The sequence below is a fragment of the Oncorhynchus gorbuscha genome, linkage group LG13 (assembly GCF_021184085.1).
Source record: "Oncorhynchus gorbuscha isolate QuinsamMale2020 ecotype Even-year linkage group LG13, OgorEven_v1.0, whole genome shotgun sequence".
NCBI classification, from domain to species: domain Eukaryota; kingdom Metazoa; phylum Chordata; class Actinopteri; order Salmoniformes; family Salmonidae; genus Oncorhynchus; species Oncorhynchus gorbuscha.
The window spans coordinates 92,745,835-92,763,821 of record NC_060185.1 but is presented as its reverse complement, the minus strand read 5'-3'; the positions used below and the strand labels follow the sequence as shown (position 1 = coordinate 92,763,821).

General features: G+C 46.8%; 1 protein-coding gene across 2 annotated transcripts; it reads right to left on the bottom strand.

Annotated features, from left to right (window-relative positions):
- Positions 1–412: 412 nt before the first annotated feature.
- On the bottom strand, positions 413–11,428 carry LOC123993722 (ras GTPase-activating protein-binding protein 1-like). 2 transcript variants are annotated; one of them, XM_046296143.1, is made up of 12 exons: positions 11,264–11,428; positions 10,130–10,246; positions 9,722–9,803; positions 9,314–9,487; positions 9,095–9,185; positions 8,727–8,820; positions 6,913–7,153; positions 3,242–3,343; positions 2,797–2,911; positions 2,002–2,133; positions 1,564–1,673; positions 413–1,211 (listed from the first exon to the last, which is right to left on the bottom strand). In XM_046296143.1, exons 2-12 carry the CDS (start codon positions 10,222–10,224, stop codon positions 969–971), a joined length of 1,479 nt encoding a protein of 492 aa, XP_046152099.1. In that variant the 5' UTR covers positions 10,225–10,246; positions 11,264–11,428; the 3' UTR covers positions 413–968. The 2 variants fall into 2 exon arrangements, with proteins under 2 accessions (XP_046152099.1, XP_046152100.1); XM_046296144.1 differs by lacking the exons at positions 10,130–10,246; positions 11,264–11,428 and adding an exon at positions 10,014–10,049.
- Positions 11,429–17,987: the final 6,559 nt, after the last annotated feature.

Below are 17,987 nucleotides of genomic sequence, written 5' to 3'. Positions count from 1 at the left end.
ACTGACCTACAAGAGAAGGAAAACTACTTCTTGTAAATGAGATTGAAAACAGATGTACATCTTGGCAATACATTTGCTCAATGATAAAGAATGACTTTCCTTAATCCTCTTGGTTCCTGTGCGGAACATAAGGCATCGACTATAGGAGTGCCACTGCTTCTGATCTTCTGCCTTTTTGGGGAATGACATCTCTTTCACGGTTCGTGGCAAGGTTTCCTTAGGGCGGCCACAGTTCCTTTTCTCATAATGATCAAATGCCGATTTCCTGGACACAAATTAAGCCTCATCTTACACTAAAAAACACTCATTGGACATCTCCAGACATGCTTTATAGTCCAGAAGTAGGACCAATGTGTGTCCAGGAAACCAGCCCATAAAGATGGAAGTCGATGTATAGACTACAGAAGTCAGGTTTAAAACAGTAAAACATGTTTATTCAGTTCTCTCATCAGCTGATTTGTCATGATGAAGTACATCAGTAGTGAAAGGCAGACCGGATTTGGTACATGCTCAATAATAACCATTTACAACCATGATTCAACTTCACAATTTAAAATAAAACCATTACTTGCATTTGACCTGAAAAGACAGTGGTGGTAATACACAGGACTGCCCAAGCAGTACATACACGTTCCTTTAAGAAACAGGGAGAGAACGCCAAAACCAAACTGGGCTGTTCCAATTCAACTAGTTAGTTTAAGACCCTTTTTAATTTTAATTTTTTGAAATCTTTCAACAAATTCAAGTTCAGGATGATGTAAAAGACGAGGAGAAAAGCCCAGATCATGTCAAAGTCAGGAGAAAAGGAGAGATGGATCACATTCCAGAATCCCAAGGAACAAAACAAAACGCGAAGGGAGGGAGGGATGTAGAAGCCATCTTTGTTTTATAATACAAAGAGTAGGGGCAACTGACATCAGTAGTAGTAACTGGCATGGTAGGACATCCGACCAACTTCAGAGTGACATTCACTGACGAGGTCCCATGTAGCGACCTCCTTCACTGGGTCCAGTACCTCGTCCAGAGCCAAAGCTGGGTTTCTGTGCCATGCCACCCCTGGTGGGGGGGCCCCTGGGCCCCCCTATCCTCTCTCGGGGCCCTCCGGGGCCACCTGGACCTCTGGGGCGGATGTCTCGCCGGTCCCCTTCCCGGGCGGAGCGAGTCTTCTTTTCCTCCACGTTCAGTCTGACATCTCCTCTGAACTTAATGGGCTACAAATTAAAGAGGATTGTTAGTATATTAACTCATTTAAATGATAAAAAAAAAAAATTTAAACATCAGAGTGGGCTTTTAGAAAGGATGGTCTGTACATGCATTAAGAATTTTGGAGCCGAAGGCTTGGACAAAATGGAGCCGAAGGCTTGGACAAAATGGAGCCGAAGGCTTGGACAAAATGGAGCCGAAGGCTTGGACAAAATGGAGCCGAAGGCTTGGACAAAATGGAGCCGAAGGCTTGGACAAAATGGAGCCGAAGGCTTGGACAAAATGGAGCCGAGTTCATCAAAACAGCATGTTTGTAATTAAAACACTCAGGCTTAACATATGTTTAAAAATAATTAGTACCCGGTTGCTTAGGATTTTCTGTACGGGTTCCGAATCGTCAAACACCACAAACCCAAAGTTAGGAAGCTTTCCTCCGCTGTTGATCCGTAGCTCAAGCACAGTACCATACTCTGTAGGAGGAACCAGATCATATTAAAAATGACAACTCTTTCAACCAATCAATTACCTCCATCAGTTGCTGCAAAGCTTTCTGTGTTCTGTTCCAGGGACGCAGATCATTTAAAATTAGAAAGATCAATGATTCTAATACATTATGTCTAACTGTTTTACAGGTCATTTGGGGACTTGATCAATTAAGACTATCCATCTAAATCTGGTACTACTACACCCCAGGACTGATTACCATGTGCTGTCCCTATTTAATCAATCATTTGCCAGTTGAAACCACAAAGCCATTCATTCAAAAGCTTTTTTGCAGACCATGAAAGAGGGACATACGTTGGAAAAACTCCTTGAGCTCTGCCTTGTCCACATCATGGGGAACGTTTCCTACAAAGAGCTGGTGAGCGTCTGGATACCGCACCACACGGCCAACCTCCGACGACTCTCCCTGCTCTCCTTCCCTTCCCACTGCAGACCAAGAGCAGAGACCCGACAGAGGCATGAGAGGAGATCACTTTATTAACGGTCACGCACACACGTCCGATGTTTCTTCAAAGAATAAGCACTATACACACACACTAACAGACAGATTCCCATTCAGAGTTCAGACTAACATACAGGTTTACACCCAACGTAGACAGCATACTGTAGCAAAACTTCTTTTTTTACACCGGAAAACAAATCTGTGTTCTTATTGGACGAGAGGTAAGGTAGTACATCACAGTTGCACTTCATTTCGTGTTTTCTACATCCTGAACATGATCCAGCTTCCTGGTGGATGGTACCGTGTGTTGGGGGAGATGTTATCTTGGATGGTACTGTTGGGGGAGATGTTACCTGGTGGATGGTACCGTGTGTTGGGGGGAGATGTTATCTGGCGGATGGTACCGTGTGTTGGGGGAGATGTTATCTATGGTACTGGGGGGAGATGTTATCTGGTGGATGGTACCGTGTGTTGGGGGAGATGTTATCTGGTGGATGGTACCGTGTGTTGGGGGAGATGTTATCTGGCGGATGGTACCGTGTGTTGGGGGAGATGTTATCTGGCGGATGGTACCGTATGTTGGGGGGAGATGTTATCTGGTGGATGGTACCGTGTGTTGGGGGGAGATGTTATCTGGTGGATGGTACCTCCTGGTCGGGGTCCTCTGACTGGTGGGGGGCCTGGCCTCGCTTCCCGTGGTCTCTGGTCTCCTCTCGGCTGTGTTCTCTGTGCTGCGGCTTCTGTTTTCACCTCCACCCTGGGCTAAAGCACCAAGACAAGACCCTGAGAAACCAGGCTAGAAGACCAAGACAACAAGGCTCCGAGCTAAATCACTAGTTGATTGCGTTCTTTGCCCTTTAAGAGGAACATTGATTTAAATATAGTCACATGTAAATGTTAATTATACCTAATCATAAATATAGTGCATGTGGTCTTTCAACTGGTAGGATACATACAAGATGTGTAATAGGTGATTTTTAATCACCTTAGTAATCAATATAGAATGTGTGGTTGTTTCTTCTGCTGGTATTTTATACATCATGTCAGCTACAGGAGGACTGTTATTTTTTTACACAGAGAAAAGTAACATACCGGTGCCGAGGGAACTTTGACGACGTGGGGGGGGATGCCAGAGACGGGGACAAGGCCGCTAGGGGGAAGGTTCTTACTGGTGACAGAGGCCCAGGAGAAAGGCTGGAAGAGAGACCAAACAGACGGTATTAAATCAAGCTGAATGAGGTCTGGTAGCTGTACAGGGAAACCACTAGAAGCTATGTAAACCTTTTTATTTAACCAGGCAAGTCAGTTAAGAACCAATTCTTATTTTCAATGACGGCCTGGGAACAGTGGGTTAACAACCTGTTCAGGGGCAGAACGACAGATTTGTACCTTGTCAGCTCGGGGGTTTGAACTTGCTACCCTGCCGCCTCTACACTCTAACCACTAGGCTACCCTGCCGCCTCTACACTAACCACTAGGCTACCCTGCCGCCTCTACACTAACCACTAGGCTACCCTGCCGCCTCTACACTAACCACTAGGCTACCCTGCCGCCTCTACACTAACCACTAGGCTACCCTGCCGCCTCTACACTAACCACTAGGCTACCCTGCCGCCTCTACACTAACCACTAGGCTACCCTGCCGCCTCTACACTAACCACTAGGCTACCCTGCCGCCTCTACACTAACCACTAGGCTACCCTGCCGCCTCTACACTAACCACTAGGCTACCCTGCCGCCTCACCCTACACTAACCCACTAGGCTACCCTGCCGCCTCTACACTAACCACTAGGCTACCCTGCCGCCTCTACACTAACCACTAGGCTACCCTGCCGCCTCTACACTAACCACTAGGCTACCCTGCCGCCTCTACACTAACCACTAGGCTACCCTGCCGCCTCTACACTAACCACTAGGCTACCCTGCCGCCTCTACACTAACCACTAGGCTACCCTGCCGCCTCTACACTAACCACTAGGCTACCCTGCCGCCTCTACACTAACCACTAGGCTACCCTGCCGCCTCTACACTAACCACTAGGCTACCCTGCCGCCTCTACACTAACCACTAGGCTACCCTGCCGCCTCTACACTAACCACTAGGCTACCCTGCCGCCTCTACACTAACCACTAGGCTACCCTGCCGCCTCTACACTAACCACTAGGCTACCCTGCCGCCTCTACACTAACCACTAGGCTACCCTGCCGCCTCTACACTAACCACTAGGCTACCCTGCCGCCTCTACACTAACCACTAGGCTACCCTGCCGCCTCTACACTAACCACTAGGCTACCCTGCCGCCTCTACACTAACCACTAGGCTACCCTGCCGCCTCTACACTAACCACTAGGCTACCCTGCCGCCTCTACACTAACCACTAGGCTACCCTGCCGCCTCTACACTAACCACTAGGCTACCCTGCCGCCTCTACACTAACCACTAGGCTACCCTGCCGCCTCTACACTAACCACTAGGCTACCCTGCCGCCTCTACACTAACCACTAGGCTACCCTGCCGCCTCTACACTAACCACTAGGCTACCCTGCCGCCTCTACACTAACCACTAGGCTACCCTGCCGCCTCTACACTAACCACTAGGCTACCCTGCCGCCTCTACACTAACCACTAGGCTACCCTGCCGCCTCTACACTAACCACTAGGCTACCCTGCCGCCTCTACACTAACCACTAGGCTACCCTGCCGCCTCTACACTAACCACTAGGCTACCCTGCCGCCTCTACACTAACCACTAGGCTACCCTGCCGCCTCTACACTAACCACTAGGCTACCCTGCCGCCTCTACACTAACCACTAGGCTACCCTGCCGCCTCTACACTAACCACTAGGCTACCCTGCCGCCTACACTAACCACTAGGCTACCCTGCCGCCTCTACACTAACCACTAGGCTACCCTGCCGCCTCTACACTAACCACTAGGCTACCCTGCCGCCTCTACACTAACCACTAGGCTACCCTGCCGCCTCTACACTAACCACTAGGCTACCCTGCCGCCTCTACACTAACCACTAGGCTACCCTGCCGCCTCTACACTAACCACTAGGCTACCCTGCCGCCTCTACACTAACCACTAGGCTACCCTGCCGCCTCTACACTAACCACTAGGCTACCCTGCCGCCTCTACACTAACCACTAGGCTACCCTGCCGCCTCTACACTAACCACTAGGCTACCCTGCCGCCTCTACACTAACCACTAGGCTACCCTGCCGCCTCTACACTAACCACTAGGCTACCCTGCCGCCTCTACACTAACCACTAGGCTACCCTGCCGCCTCTACACTAACCACTAGGCTACCCTGCCGCCTCTACACTAACCACTAGGCTACCCTGCCGCCTCTACACTAACCACTAGGCTACCCTGCCGCCTCTACACTAACCACTAGGCTACCCTGCCGCCTCTACACTAACCACTAGGCTACCCTGCCGCCTCTACACTAACCACTAGGCTACCCTGCCGCCTCTACACTAACCACTAGGCTACCCTGCCGCCTCTACACTAACCACTAGGCTACCCTGCCGCCTCTACACTAACCACTAGGCTACCCTGCCGCCTCTACACTAACCACTAGGCTACCCTGCCGCCTCTACACTAACCACTAGGCTACCCTGCCGCCTCTACACTAACCACTAGGCTACCCTGCCGCCTCTACACTAACCACTAGGCTACCCTGCCGCCTCTACACTAACCACTAGGCTACCCTGCCGCCTCTACACTAACCACTAGGCTACCCTGCCGCCTCTACACTAACCACTAGGCTACCCTGCCGCCTCTACACTAACCACTAGGCTACCCTGCCGCCTCTACACTAACCACTAGGCTACCCTGCCGCCTCTAACCACTAACCACTAGGCTACCCTGCCGCCTCTACACTAACCACTAGGCTACCCTGCCGCCTCTACACTAACCACTAGGCTACCCTGCCGCCTCTACACTAACCACTAGGCTACCCTGCCGCCTCTACACTAACCACTAGGCTACCCTGCCGCCTCTACACTAACCACTAGGCTACCCTGCCGCCTCTACACTAACCACTAGGCTACCCTGCCGCCTCTACACTAACCACTAGGCTACCCTGCCGCCTCTACACTAACCACTAGGCTACCCTGCCGCCTCTACACTAACCACTAGGCTACCCTGCCGCCTCTACACTAACCACTAGGCTACCCTGCCGCCTCTACACTAACCACTAGGCTACCCTGCCGCCTCTACACTAACCACTAGGCTACCCTGCCGCCTCTACACTAACCACTAGGCTACCCTGCCGCCTCTACACTAACCACTAGGCTACCCTGCCGCCTCTACACCCTAACCACTAGGCTACCCTGCCGCCTCTAACCAACCACTAGGCTACCCTGCCGCCTCTACACCCTAACCACTAGGCTACCCTGCCGCCTCTACACTAACCACTAGGCTACCCTGCCGCCTCTACACCCTAACCACTAGGCTACCCTGCCGCCCAATGAATCTAATGAAGAACATCAAGGGGCAAAGGAAGGAATTTCTCCGCAATAGTAGTTCATCTACAAAATTAGCTAATCAAAGCTGATGCAACTAAAATGGTTCTTAAACCAAACTGGAATAACCAGAGGTGTAGACAAGTCGCATATTGCCTAGTGACCTCTACAGTGGATAACCAGCCAAAACACCCAGAGAGGAATGTACAGCCAGGTCACACAAAGAAGTAATCACAACCACCATGTTGACATGACCACAGCGTAGCCAACCGAAGGGTTGAGACCTACCCGGTTGTCTTCAGCGGGTGCAGGGGCAGGGTCAGCAGTGGCAGAGGGCAGGGGTGAGGAGACTGGACACTGCTCTCCCTGCTCCTCTGTGGCGTGTTCCTGCTGCTGCAGGGTCTCTGGCTCCAAACCCCGTTTTCCATCCACCACGTCTGGCTCCGCCTCTAGCTCCACCTCCACCTCAGGCCCCGCTTCAGGCTCAGGGGTTAAAGCCACCTCCTCCTCTGGTCTCTTGGCCTCAGTGCTGATATAACAGACACACACATCTAATATTAACCCAAGGATAGACTAGAATGTTGTGGCACTAAATAAGTCGCAAGTAATTTATTGGGCAAACCACCAATATTTCACGCCACAGAAAAGCCAATAAATGAAAATGTGAAGTGTAAATTGTCTGGGGGGGCACAGTGCAAAATCATGTTTCCAGTGTACCCGCCAAGAGTGGATGTTTCCAGTGTACCCCTAACCCGGACGACGCTGGGCCAATTGTCCACCGCCCCACGGGTCTTCCGGTTGCGGCCTTATGCAACAGAGCCTGGACTCAAACCCAGACTCCCGTGACACAGCTAGCAATACCTTAAGACCACCGCACCACTCAGGAGGACCCTAGATTGCGCCTTCCTGAGAACAAAGTAACAAGGCTGATGGATATCGTATGCTGCTTTAAAAAGGAGTGGGACAGTTGATTTTCCAACCAGCAGCTCACTGAGCAGGCCAAGGACAGTCGCAAATTAGAGAACAAATTGTGTTGGTCAGGACAGTTGTAGAAGTTCTGCTCCCCTAAGCAAGATCAACATGTGCTGCCCGTTTCATGTATAGCAGTCTATAAAGATAATGAAATGGATAGATAGACAGGAGTAAAGTATTATGTGCAATCGGTGCATTTCAGTTGAGCGTATTCAGCAACCAACTGCCCATAGTACGAAGCTGGTGTCAATAAGTCACATGACCTCACAATAGTTCAAATTACAATAAGCATAACATTTATTAACATCCTCCAGTAGAAATGTAAACCTATAACACAGTTGTCCAAATTTGATTGGACAACATCAGTGTAAGAACTTCTTAATTTTGTGGCTGCCTAGTGTTCCCTTTCACTTGCTGTGGTGCTGAATCGCAACTGGAATGGGAGTGGGGCGGACCAGCCCGGGTCATAGCTAGAAGGGATACAGATTGTCAAATGAACGGCAAAAGTTTCATTTTAACCAACCCCATTCCTAATTCTCCAAACATGCTGTGTAAATACTCTTAACCTGATACGAAAAGTAAAATCTGATGTTAATTTGACAAGCTGGATCCATTCTAGCCATGACCAGCCTGTTCTAGTGTTCGTAGACAGCCAAGTTTGGTTATTTATTTAAAAAATGAAATGTCAAGGCTAAGTTAAATTAAGCCCAGATTGTACTTGAAAACCACACAGTTTAGTTATTTATTAATTTAAAATGTTTATACAAATAGCCTACAGGACAAATAATATATTTGGAGTTATGTTTTAGTACTGTCTAGGTGACGTGTTCCTTCTAGGTTAAATGTTTATGATATATAGCTGGGATGTTTTGCTTTTCAATGTTTTGCTTTTCAATAAAACCGGTCATGATGGTATAAGAACATAGTTCTACCCTTTACATTCTGTTAAGATTAAGTACAATCACCTAAAATATATATATATATATTTTGAGCACCATGGCTGGATACCTCTCACTCCTTCTCTGATGAAAGACATGTTTGCCACCATTCATGTTATAGTATTACAGACTTAACATTGAGGATGAAAAGTGGAATGCTGATGTAGTCAAGACTAAGATAGGTTTCCTTACCAAGGTGTCTGTTTGTAGAAGGCTGCAGCCTCTTCCTGGGCCACCTCAGGTGATGGCACCCTCTCCTCCATCTCCTCCACATCCTCATCAGACTCTGAAACACAGAGAATATGACTCAGTCCCAATTACAGACGTTTTAGAGCTAAACGAAATAACTGTTACATTTTAGTCATTTAGCAGATGCTTCTATATACCTAACCGGTGAAGGCATATTATTCATAATAGTAGCGTTGACCCAGAGGTACAAAGCACCGCAATGGAGTTCAATAAGAGCAACACCTCATTGTGTATTAGCCATGACACATATATTACATAAGAAACCAAACAAGCCAAACGTAAAGAAGCTTCCTAATCTTTAATTGGCTCACCTTCAGGGGGCTCTGAGTCAGAATCCCCAAACACTTCGTCTTGGTAACGGAATACATCGTTGTGAACGTAGAACTTGTTTGTTACAGTGCCCTGAAACACCAACGCCATTGAGTTTAAAACAATTAACCCTTTAACTGAACTGGACACTAATACATAATAAATGAAAAACATTTCAAGGACATATTTCCAATGTTCCTCTATACAGTTGAAGGATCTACCTCAGGGGCCAGCACGAATGTCTGCATGAATTTGCGCATGGGCTGCATGTCGTTGGACAGCTCCCCCATCACTTGCACCACGACGCCCTCGTTCAAGGTCGCATGGGCATCCACATGTCTGATCTTGGTGTGGCAGTCACGAAAGTTCAGCGCCAACACCTTTTTATGGATCTCCTTTATACAGAAATAAAGACCTTGATGAGAATCTCAAACTTAAAATGCGTTAGACTTTTATGAAAAAGCCTGCCTGACAATATATTACCCATCTTTAATATGAACATACTGAGAGATCTTTGCCAAAAATCATGTGTGGATGTGTCACGTTGGATATTTTACAAAGGAAACGTGTAATTCCGCTTCACGAAGTGATGCAAATATAATTTGGGGATATTGTATTGCAGTAATCACCGACTGTCCGTAGACCGATTCAACTGGTTTGCCATTGTTGTCCAGACCTCCATGTACATAGGAGGAATTTTTCCCATAAAACCTAAAACAAAAAAACATTTAAAATCAGTTATTTCTCATCTTTGTAGTAGAGGGATAGATAACCCATTAATATATTAAAGTAGATCACAATGGAACAGATGAAAAACAGATACTGTTTGGGAACAATTTTCTAGTACTGTACTGGCTTTACCTGTGCAGGTAGTCAGTCTGGTGCCTGGTTGAATCGTGTGTAGTACTGTATTGGCTTTACCTGTGCAGGTAGTCGGGTGCCTGGTTGAATAGTGTGTAGTACTGTATTGGCTTTACCTGTGCAGGTAGTCAGTCGGGTGCCTGGTTGAATAGTGTGTAGTACTGTATTGGCTTTACCTGTGCAGGTAGTCGGGTGCCTGGTTGAGTAGTGTGTAGTACTGTCGGACAAACTCCCGCCCCACGAGCTGGGCACTTGGTTTCTCCATCACCATTTCTTTGGTCAGCTGAAGAGAACTGAAACAAGGTGTGGTTGTCATGGTGTGGATAATGGAGTCTGATCTGTACCAGTCACCATCCGTGTCTGTTCTGTCTTGACAAACCCGGCAAGCCACATCACCCAGCTATTTATTTAGCCAATCGTGGCGACAAGAAACGTTACCATCAGCACAAACGTTACAGGAGGCTGTGCACAAGAGCATCATTTGCATTCAATCTAATCTATTGAATGACTAGCGCGCTAGAAATCTAGTCAATTAAATCAATAATAGGTTTCAGTTTATAATAGTATGAAATTAATTATAGGAGACAAATGAGTCGCCCAGACCCACCCAGTTAAACTGTCTAATGTCATTTAGCTAAGCTGTGCTTCAAGGGTTTTATGCCCAGAAAGGCCGGACTGCAACACCGGTCACGTCATCGACAGAAAAACGAGGTTATCGAAATGTAACGATTTTGACCGGTTGTGTCGATGGCCAGACAACGATATCTTATTACCCAAATTAACTCCCGACAGCTGGAAATAGCGAACGAGGATATATTGTATCAGCAACACGTGTGGTAAATACAATGCTAACTAATTAGCCGAGGTTAACCACGGCTCCTTTTCGCTCAGTTTATTCAAAACGAGCAAAATACTTAAGTTACCGACACGTAAGCAGACTAAAAACAGCAGTCGACTGATTAAATCTTCGACGTGAAAACTGATATCATAAACATTTGTACAGACAAACATGGCTAACTGGTCAGCCATGGCTCGCTAGGGGAAAGGCCAGTCTTTCAACCACATTGACTTGACTGATTTAACCCACGTTAAGTCTCATTTCGAGGCACAATCAAATAATTTAAGACAAGTATGTACTAGCGAGGTGACGTTAGTTAACCGGCCATTTAGCACAACTAAAAACGACTTAACTTTTATCATGCCAACTAGCGTTAAGCTTACTAGTCAGTATCAAATAGCGCCTTAATAAGATTACGAATATTACTGCAGCGGATATATTTATTCAATCTTTCCAAACAGGGTTTACTTACCAGGAGGCAATTGTTATAAAATGGTTTATTAAAAAATATATATATGTGTGATTTCACTGAATCACCTCCGCTCTGCCAGGCGGTAAGTAGAAAGATTGTTCAAGCAGGGAAACGCAAAACGTGTTCGGCTGCTCTTTTACCGGTCTCAAACCTGGACAACCTACCCACAATTTACAGTCTTAGATGCACGAACCAATGAATTTACTGCGAGAGGAAATATGTCGCCAATCAAATGTATGTACTCTGAGCAGTTTAGTGTACAACCAATCGCCGTGGAGTATGTGTAGCCCTGTCAGTCTAAATGTAGCCAATAGGAAACGAGTGTGGTGGATTCCGATTATGGGTATGATTGGTTAAACATTTTACGGAGCGGCACACGCTGGATCATGCCCCGATCGAAATTAATGGGGGCGTTTTTCGCTGCATTGATTTAACACTCCCACTACACATTTTGTATTTATTTATTGAACCTTGATTTTATTAACAGGAAGTCGTGCTGAGATGAGCCCTGTATACACACCAAACACATCAATAGGCTGGCTATACATTCTGTATATACACATTTAACATTTTAGTTGTTTTACGATTGCTAGGTGGGACAACTGCATTTCACAGTCATAGTAAGTACATCTTTCCTCAGTAACGTAACTATCTGCAAAGTCTGAGCTAGTAAAGGGGGAAAAAAAACTCAAGTGCAAGTTGTAGATCACAATAATATTTTTGTTTTGGGGGTGTACTGTGTTTTTTTTTTAAAGAGGTAGGGTTTCAGCTGTTTTCAGAGGATGGGCAAGGAACATGATAATTCATGAAGGGCATTTCAAGAAATTGCCCCTTTCAAGAAATTTAGAACCAGGAACAGATATAGCCCTTGGTTCTCTCCAGACCTGACTGCCCTTGACCAGCACAAAAACATCCTGTGGCATTTCAGAGCTGGTCATGGGTGCACTTCAGCCATACTCAAGGTCCTAAATGATATCATAACCGCCATCGATAAGAAACAATACTCTGCAGCCGTATTCATCGACCTGGCCAAGGCTTTCGACTCTATCAATCACTACATCCTTATCGGCAGACTCAACAGCCTTGGTATGTCAAATGATTGCCTCGCCTGGTTCACCAACTACTTCTCCGATAGAGTTCAGTGTGTCAAATCGGAGGGCCTGTTGTCCGGACCTCTGGCAGTCTCTATGGGGGTGCCACAGGGTTCAATTCTTTGGCCGACTCTCTTCTCTGTATACATCAATGATGTCGCTCTTGCTGCTGGTGAGTCTCTGATCCACCTCTACGCAGACGACACCATTCCGTATACTTCTGGCCCTTCTTTGGACACTGTGTTAATTAACTACCTTCCAGATGAGCTTCAATGCCATACAACTCTCCGTATGTGGCCTCCAAATGCTCTTAAATACAAGTAAAACTAAATGCATGCTCTTCAACCGATCGCTGCCCGCACCTGCCCGCCTGTCCAACATCACTACTCTGGACGGTTCTGACTTAGAATATGTGGACAACTACAAATACCTAGGTGTCTGGTTAGACTGTAAACTCTGATTCCAGACTCACATCAAACATCTCCAATCCAAAATTAAATCTAGAATTGGCTTCCTATTTTGCAACAAAGCATCCTTCACTCATGCTGCCAAACATACCCTCGTAAAACTGACCATCCTACCGATCCTCGACTTCGGCGATGTCATTTACAAAATAGCCTCCAAAACTCTACTCAACAAATTGGATGCAGTCTATCACAGTGCCATCCGTTTTGTCACCAAAGCCCCATATACTACCCACCACTGCGACTTGTACGCTCTCGTTGGCTGGCCCTCACTTCATACTCGTCGCCAAACCCACTGGCTTTAGGCCATCTACAAGACCCTGCTAGGTAAAGCCCCGCCTTATCTCAGCTCGCTGGTCACCATAGCAGCACCCACCCGTAGCACACGCTCCAGCAGGTATATCTCACTGGTCACCCCCAAAGACAATTCTTCCTTTGGCCGCCTCTCCTTCCAGTTCTCTGCTGCCAATGACTGGAATTAACTACAAAAAACACTGAAACTGGAGACACTTATCTCCCTCACTAGCTTTAAGCACCAGCTGTCAGAGAAGCTCACAGATCACCGCACCTGTACATAGCCCATCTGTAAATAGCCCAAACAACTACCTCATCCCCTACTGTATTTATTTATTTATCTTTCTCCTTTGCACCCCATTATTTCTAATTTGCACATTCTTCCACTGCACATCTACCATTCCAGTGTTTTACTTGCTATATTGTATTTACTTCGCCACCATGGCTTATTTATTGCCTTTACCTCCCTTATCTCACCTCATTTGCACACTTTGTATATAGACTTGTTTATGCTGTATTATTGACTGTATGTTTGTTTTACTCCATGTGTAACTCTGTGTTGTTGTATGTGTCGAACTGCTTTGCTTTATCTTGGCCAGGTACCTGGTTAAATAAAGGTGTTCAGTTGTAAATGAGAACTTGTTCTCAACTTGCCTACCTGGTTAAATAAAGGTGTTCTCAACTTGCCTACCTGGTTAAATAAAGGTGTTCTCAACTTGCCTACCTGGTTAAATAAAGGTGTTCTCAACTTGCCTACCTGGTTAAATAAAGGTGTTCTCAACTTGCCTACCTGGTTAAATAAAGGTGTTCTCAACTTGCCTACCTGGTTAAATAAAGGTGTTCTCAACTTGCCTACCTGGTTAAATAAAGGTGTTCTCAACTTGCCTACCTGGTTAAATAAAGGTGTTCTCAACTTGCCTACCTGGTTAAATAAAGGTGTTCTCAACTTGCCTACCTGGTTAAATAAAGGTGTTCTCAACTTGCCTACCTGGTTAAATAAAGGTGTTCTCAACTTGCCTACCTGGTTAAATAAAGGTGTTCTCAACTTGCCTACCTGGTTAAATAAAGGTGTTCTCAACTTGCCTACCTGGTTAAATAAAGGTGTTCTCAACTAGCCTACCTGGTTAAATAAAGGTGTTCTCAACTAGCCTACCTGGTTAAATAAAGGTGTTCTCAACTAGCCTACCTGGTTAAATAAAGGTGTTCTCAACTTGCCTACCTGGTTAAATAAAGGTGTTCTCAACTAGCCTACCTGGTTAAATAAAGGTGTTCTCAACTAGCCTACCTGGTTAAATAAAGGTGTTCTCAACTTGCCTACCTGGTTAAATAAAGGTGTTCTCAACTTGCCTACCTGGTTAAATAAAGGTGAAATTATAAAAATATTTTATAAAAAAAACTTGAACCTGAGAGTCACTTCTGCAGTGTTTGCATATAACAACAGGGTGTTTTTGCAGGTTCACCCCAAAGTTTGTTGCACTCTGGGAATGGGACATCGTGGAGTCAATCTTGATGGAACGGTCTTGGAGCTGGCAGGCCTTCCCCAGGAGGAAGAGTAGCTCTGTTTTTTTTTAGGTTGAGCTTGAGGTGGTGGGCTGCCATCCTAGCTGAGATATCTGCCAGGAACGCAGAGATGCGTGTTGCCACCTGGGCTTAGGTGAAGTAGGGGTGCTGACGGTGCTGCAGCCCCCACTGAAAAATAAAATTAAAAATAATGAATTTAAAAAATGTCGCTGGGCCTTTAATAGTCCTATATTAGTGGATCTATATAGCAGTCTGCAGGGCTGGGCCTTTAATAGTCCTATATTAGTGGACCTAGAAAAGATTCTTACAAAATTTGGAAAGGAGAAAAGTAGTTGAGTGTCATCCGCATAGCAATGATGGGAGAGACCATGTGAGGATATGACAGCCGAGTGACTTGGTGTATAGAGAGAAGAGGGCCTAGAACCGAGCCTTGAGTATTTGGTGCAGAAATATCCTCTCCGTGTCACCTGGTAGGAGAGGCCTGCCAGGTAGGATGAAATCCAGGAGTGTGCAGAGTCTAAGATACCCAGCCCTGAGAGGGTGGAGAGGAGGATCTGATAGAGTCTAAGATACCCAGCCCTGAGAGGGTGGAGAGGAGGATCTGATAGAGCCTAAGATACCCAGCCCTGAGAGGGTGGAGAGGAGGATCTGATAGAGCCTAAGATACCCAGCCCTGAGAGGGTGGAGAGGAGGATCTGATAGAGTCTGAGATACCCAGCCCTGAGAGGGTGGAGAGGAGGATCTGATAGAGCCTGAGAAACCAAGCCCTGAGAGGGTGGAGAGGAGGATCTGATAGAGCCTGAGATACCCAGCCCTGAATCAAATCAAATCAAATCAAATTTTATTTGTCACATACACATGGTTAGCAGATGTTAATGCGAGTGTAGCGAAATGCTTGTGCTTCTAGTTCCGACAATGCAGTGATAACCAACAAGTAATCTAACTAACAATTCCAAAACTACTGTCTTATACACAGTGTAAGGGGATAAGGAACATGTACATAAGGATATATGAATGAGTGATGGTACAGAGCAGCATACAGTAGATGGTATCGAGTACAGTATATACATATGAGATGAGTGTGTAGACAAAGTAAACAAAGTGGCATAGTTAAAGTGGCTAGTGATACATGTGTTACATAAGGATGCAGTCGATGATGTAGAGTACAGTATATACATATGCATATGAGATGAATAATGTAGGGTAAGTAACATTATATAAGGTAGCATTGTTTAAAGTGGCTAGTGATATATTTACATCATTTCCCATCAATTCCCATTATTAAAATGGCTGGAGTTGGGTCAGTGTCAATGACAGTGTGTTGGCAGCAGCCACTCAGTGTTAGTGGTGGCTGTTTAACAGTCTGATGGCCTTGAGATAGAAGCTGTTTTTCAGTCTCTCGGTCCCAGCTTTGATGCACCTGTACTGACCTCGCCTTCTGGATGATAGCGGGGTGAACAGGCAGTGGTTCGGGTGGTTGATGTCCTTGATGATCTTTATGGCCTTCCTGTAACAACGGGTGGTGTAGGTGTCCTGGAGGGCAGGTAGTTTGCCCCCGGTGATGCGTTGTGCAGTCCTCACTACCCTCTGGAGAGCCTTACGGTTGAGGGCGGAGCAGTTGCCGTACCAGGCGGTGATACAGCCCGCCAGGATGCTCTCGATTGTGCATCTGTAGAAGTTTGTGAGTGCTTTTGGTGACAAGCCAAATTTCTTCAGCCTCCTGAGGTTGAATAGGCGCTGCTGCGCCTTCTTCACGACGCTGTCAGTGTGAGTGGACCAATTCAGTTTGTCTGTGATGTGTATGCCGAGGAACTTAAAACTAGCTATCCTCTCCACTACTGTTCCATCGATGTGGATAGGGGGTGTTCCCTCTGCTGTTTCCTGAAGTCCACAATCATCTCCTTAGTTTTGTTGACGTTGAGTGTGAGGTTATTTTCCTGACACCACACTCCGAGGGCCCTCACCTCCTCCCTGTAGGCCGTCTCGTCGTTGTTGGTAATCAAGCCTACCACTGTTGTGTCGTCCGCAAACTTGATGATTGAGTTGGAGCGTGCGTGGCCACGCAGTCGTGGGTGAACAGGGAGTACAGGAGAGGGCTCAGAACGCACCCTTGTGGGGCCCCCGTGTTGAGGATCAGCGGGGAGGAGATGTTGTTGCCTACCCTCACCACCTGGGGCGGCCCGTCAGGAAGTCCAGTACCCAGTTGCACAGGGCGGGGTCGAGACCCAGGGTCTCGAGCTTGATGACGAGCTTGGAGGGTACTATGGTGTTGAATGCCGAGCTGTAGTCGATGAACAGCATTCTCACATAGGTATTCCTCTTGTCCAGGTGGGTTAGGGCAGTGTGCAGTGTGGTTGAGATTGCATCGTCTGTGGACCTATTTGGGCGGTAAGCAAATTGGAGTGGGTCTAGGGTGTCAGGTAGGGTGGAGGTGATATGGTCCTTGACTAGTCTCTCAAAGCACTTCATGATGACGGAAGTGAGTGCTACGGGGCGGTAGTCGTTTAGCTCAGTTACCTTAACTTTCTTGGGAACAGGAACAATGGTGGCCCTCTTGAAGCATGTGGGAACAGCAGACTGGTATAGGGATTGATTGAATATGTCCGTAAACACACCGGCCAGCTGGTCTGCGCATGCTCTGAGGGCGCGGCTGGGGATGCCGTCTGGGCCTGCAGCCTTGCGAGGGTTAACACGTTTAAATGTCTTACTCACCTCAGCTGCAGTGAAGGAGAGACCGCATGTTTCCGTTGCAGGCCGTGTCAGTGGCACTGTATTGTCCTCAAAGCGGGCAAAAAAAGTTATTTAATCTGCCTGGGAGCAAGACATCCTGGTCCGTGACTGGGCTGGATTTCATCTTGTAGTCCGTGATTGACTGTAGACCCTGCCACATGCCTCTTGTGTCTGAGCCATTGAATTGAGATTCCACTTTGTCTCTGTACTGACGCTTAGCTTGTTTAATAGCCTTACGGAGGGAATAGCTGCACTGTTTGTATTCAGTCATGTTGCCAGACACCTTGCCCTGATTAAAAGCAGTGGTTCGCGCTTTCAGTTTCACGCGAATGCTGCTGTTATGCAGGTGAATGAGGACCCAAAAGCGACTTGGCGAAAACAGAGTTTTTAATCCAGTAAAGATACTTTACAAAACAAAAGGCATAATACTACTCGTAAAGACGAGAACAGACTGGAGACTTGATCAAGAACTGCAGGTTGCCTCGGGAAGGCACTTGAACCTAGCAGACTCAGACACCTGCTCACCACGCAGCATCTGAGGGAAACACGACACGACAGGGCAATACATAGACACAGCACGGTGAATTATAGACAAGGATCCGACAGGGCAGGAATGGAAAACAA

What these genes read in the sequence shown, in the direction of transcription:
- LOC123993722 (XM_046296143.1), bottom strand. Translation starts at nt 10,224, where the DNA reads ATGGTGATGGAGAAACCAAGTGCCCAGCTCGTGGGGCGGGAGTTTGTC. An exon ending in GCACCCGACTACCTGCACAG is followed by an intron (nt 9,804 to 10,129) that starts GTAAAGCCAATA and finishes TTTTTGTTTTAG; the next exon opens with GTTTTATGGGAAAAATTCCT. An exon ending in CATTCGTGCTGGCCCCTGAG is followed by an intron (nt 9,186 to 9,313) that starts GTAGATCCTTCA and finishes TTGGTGTTTCAG; the next exon opens with GGCACTGTAACAAACAAGTT.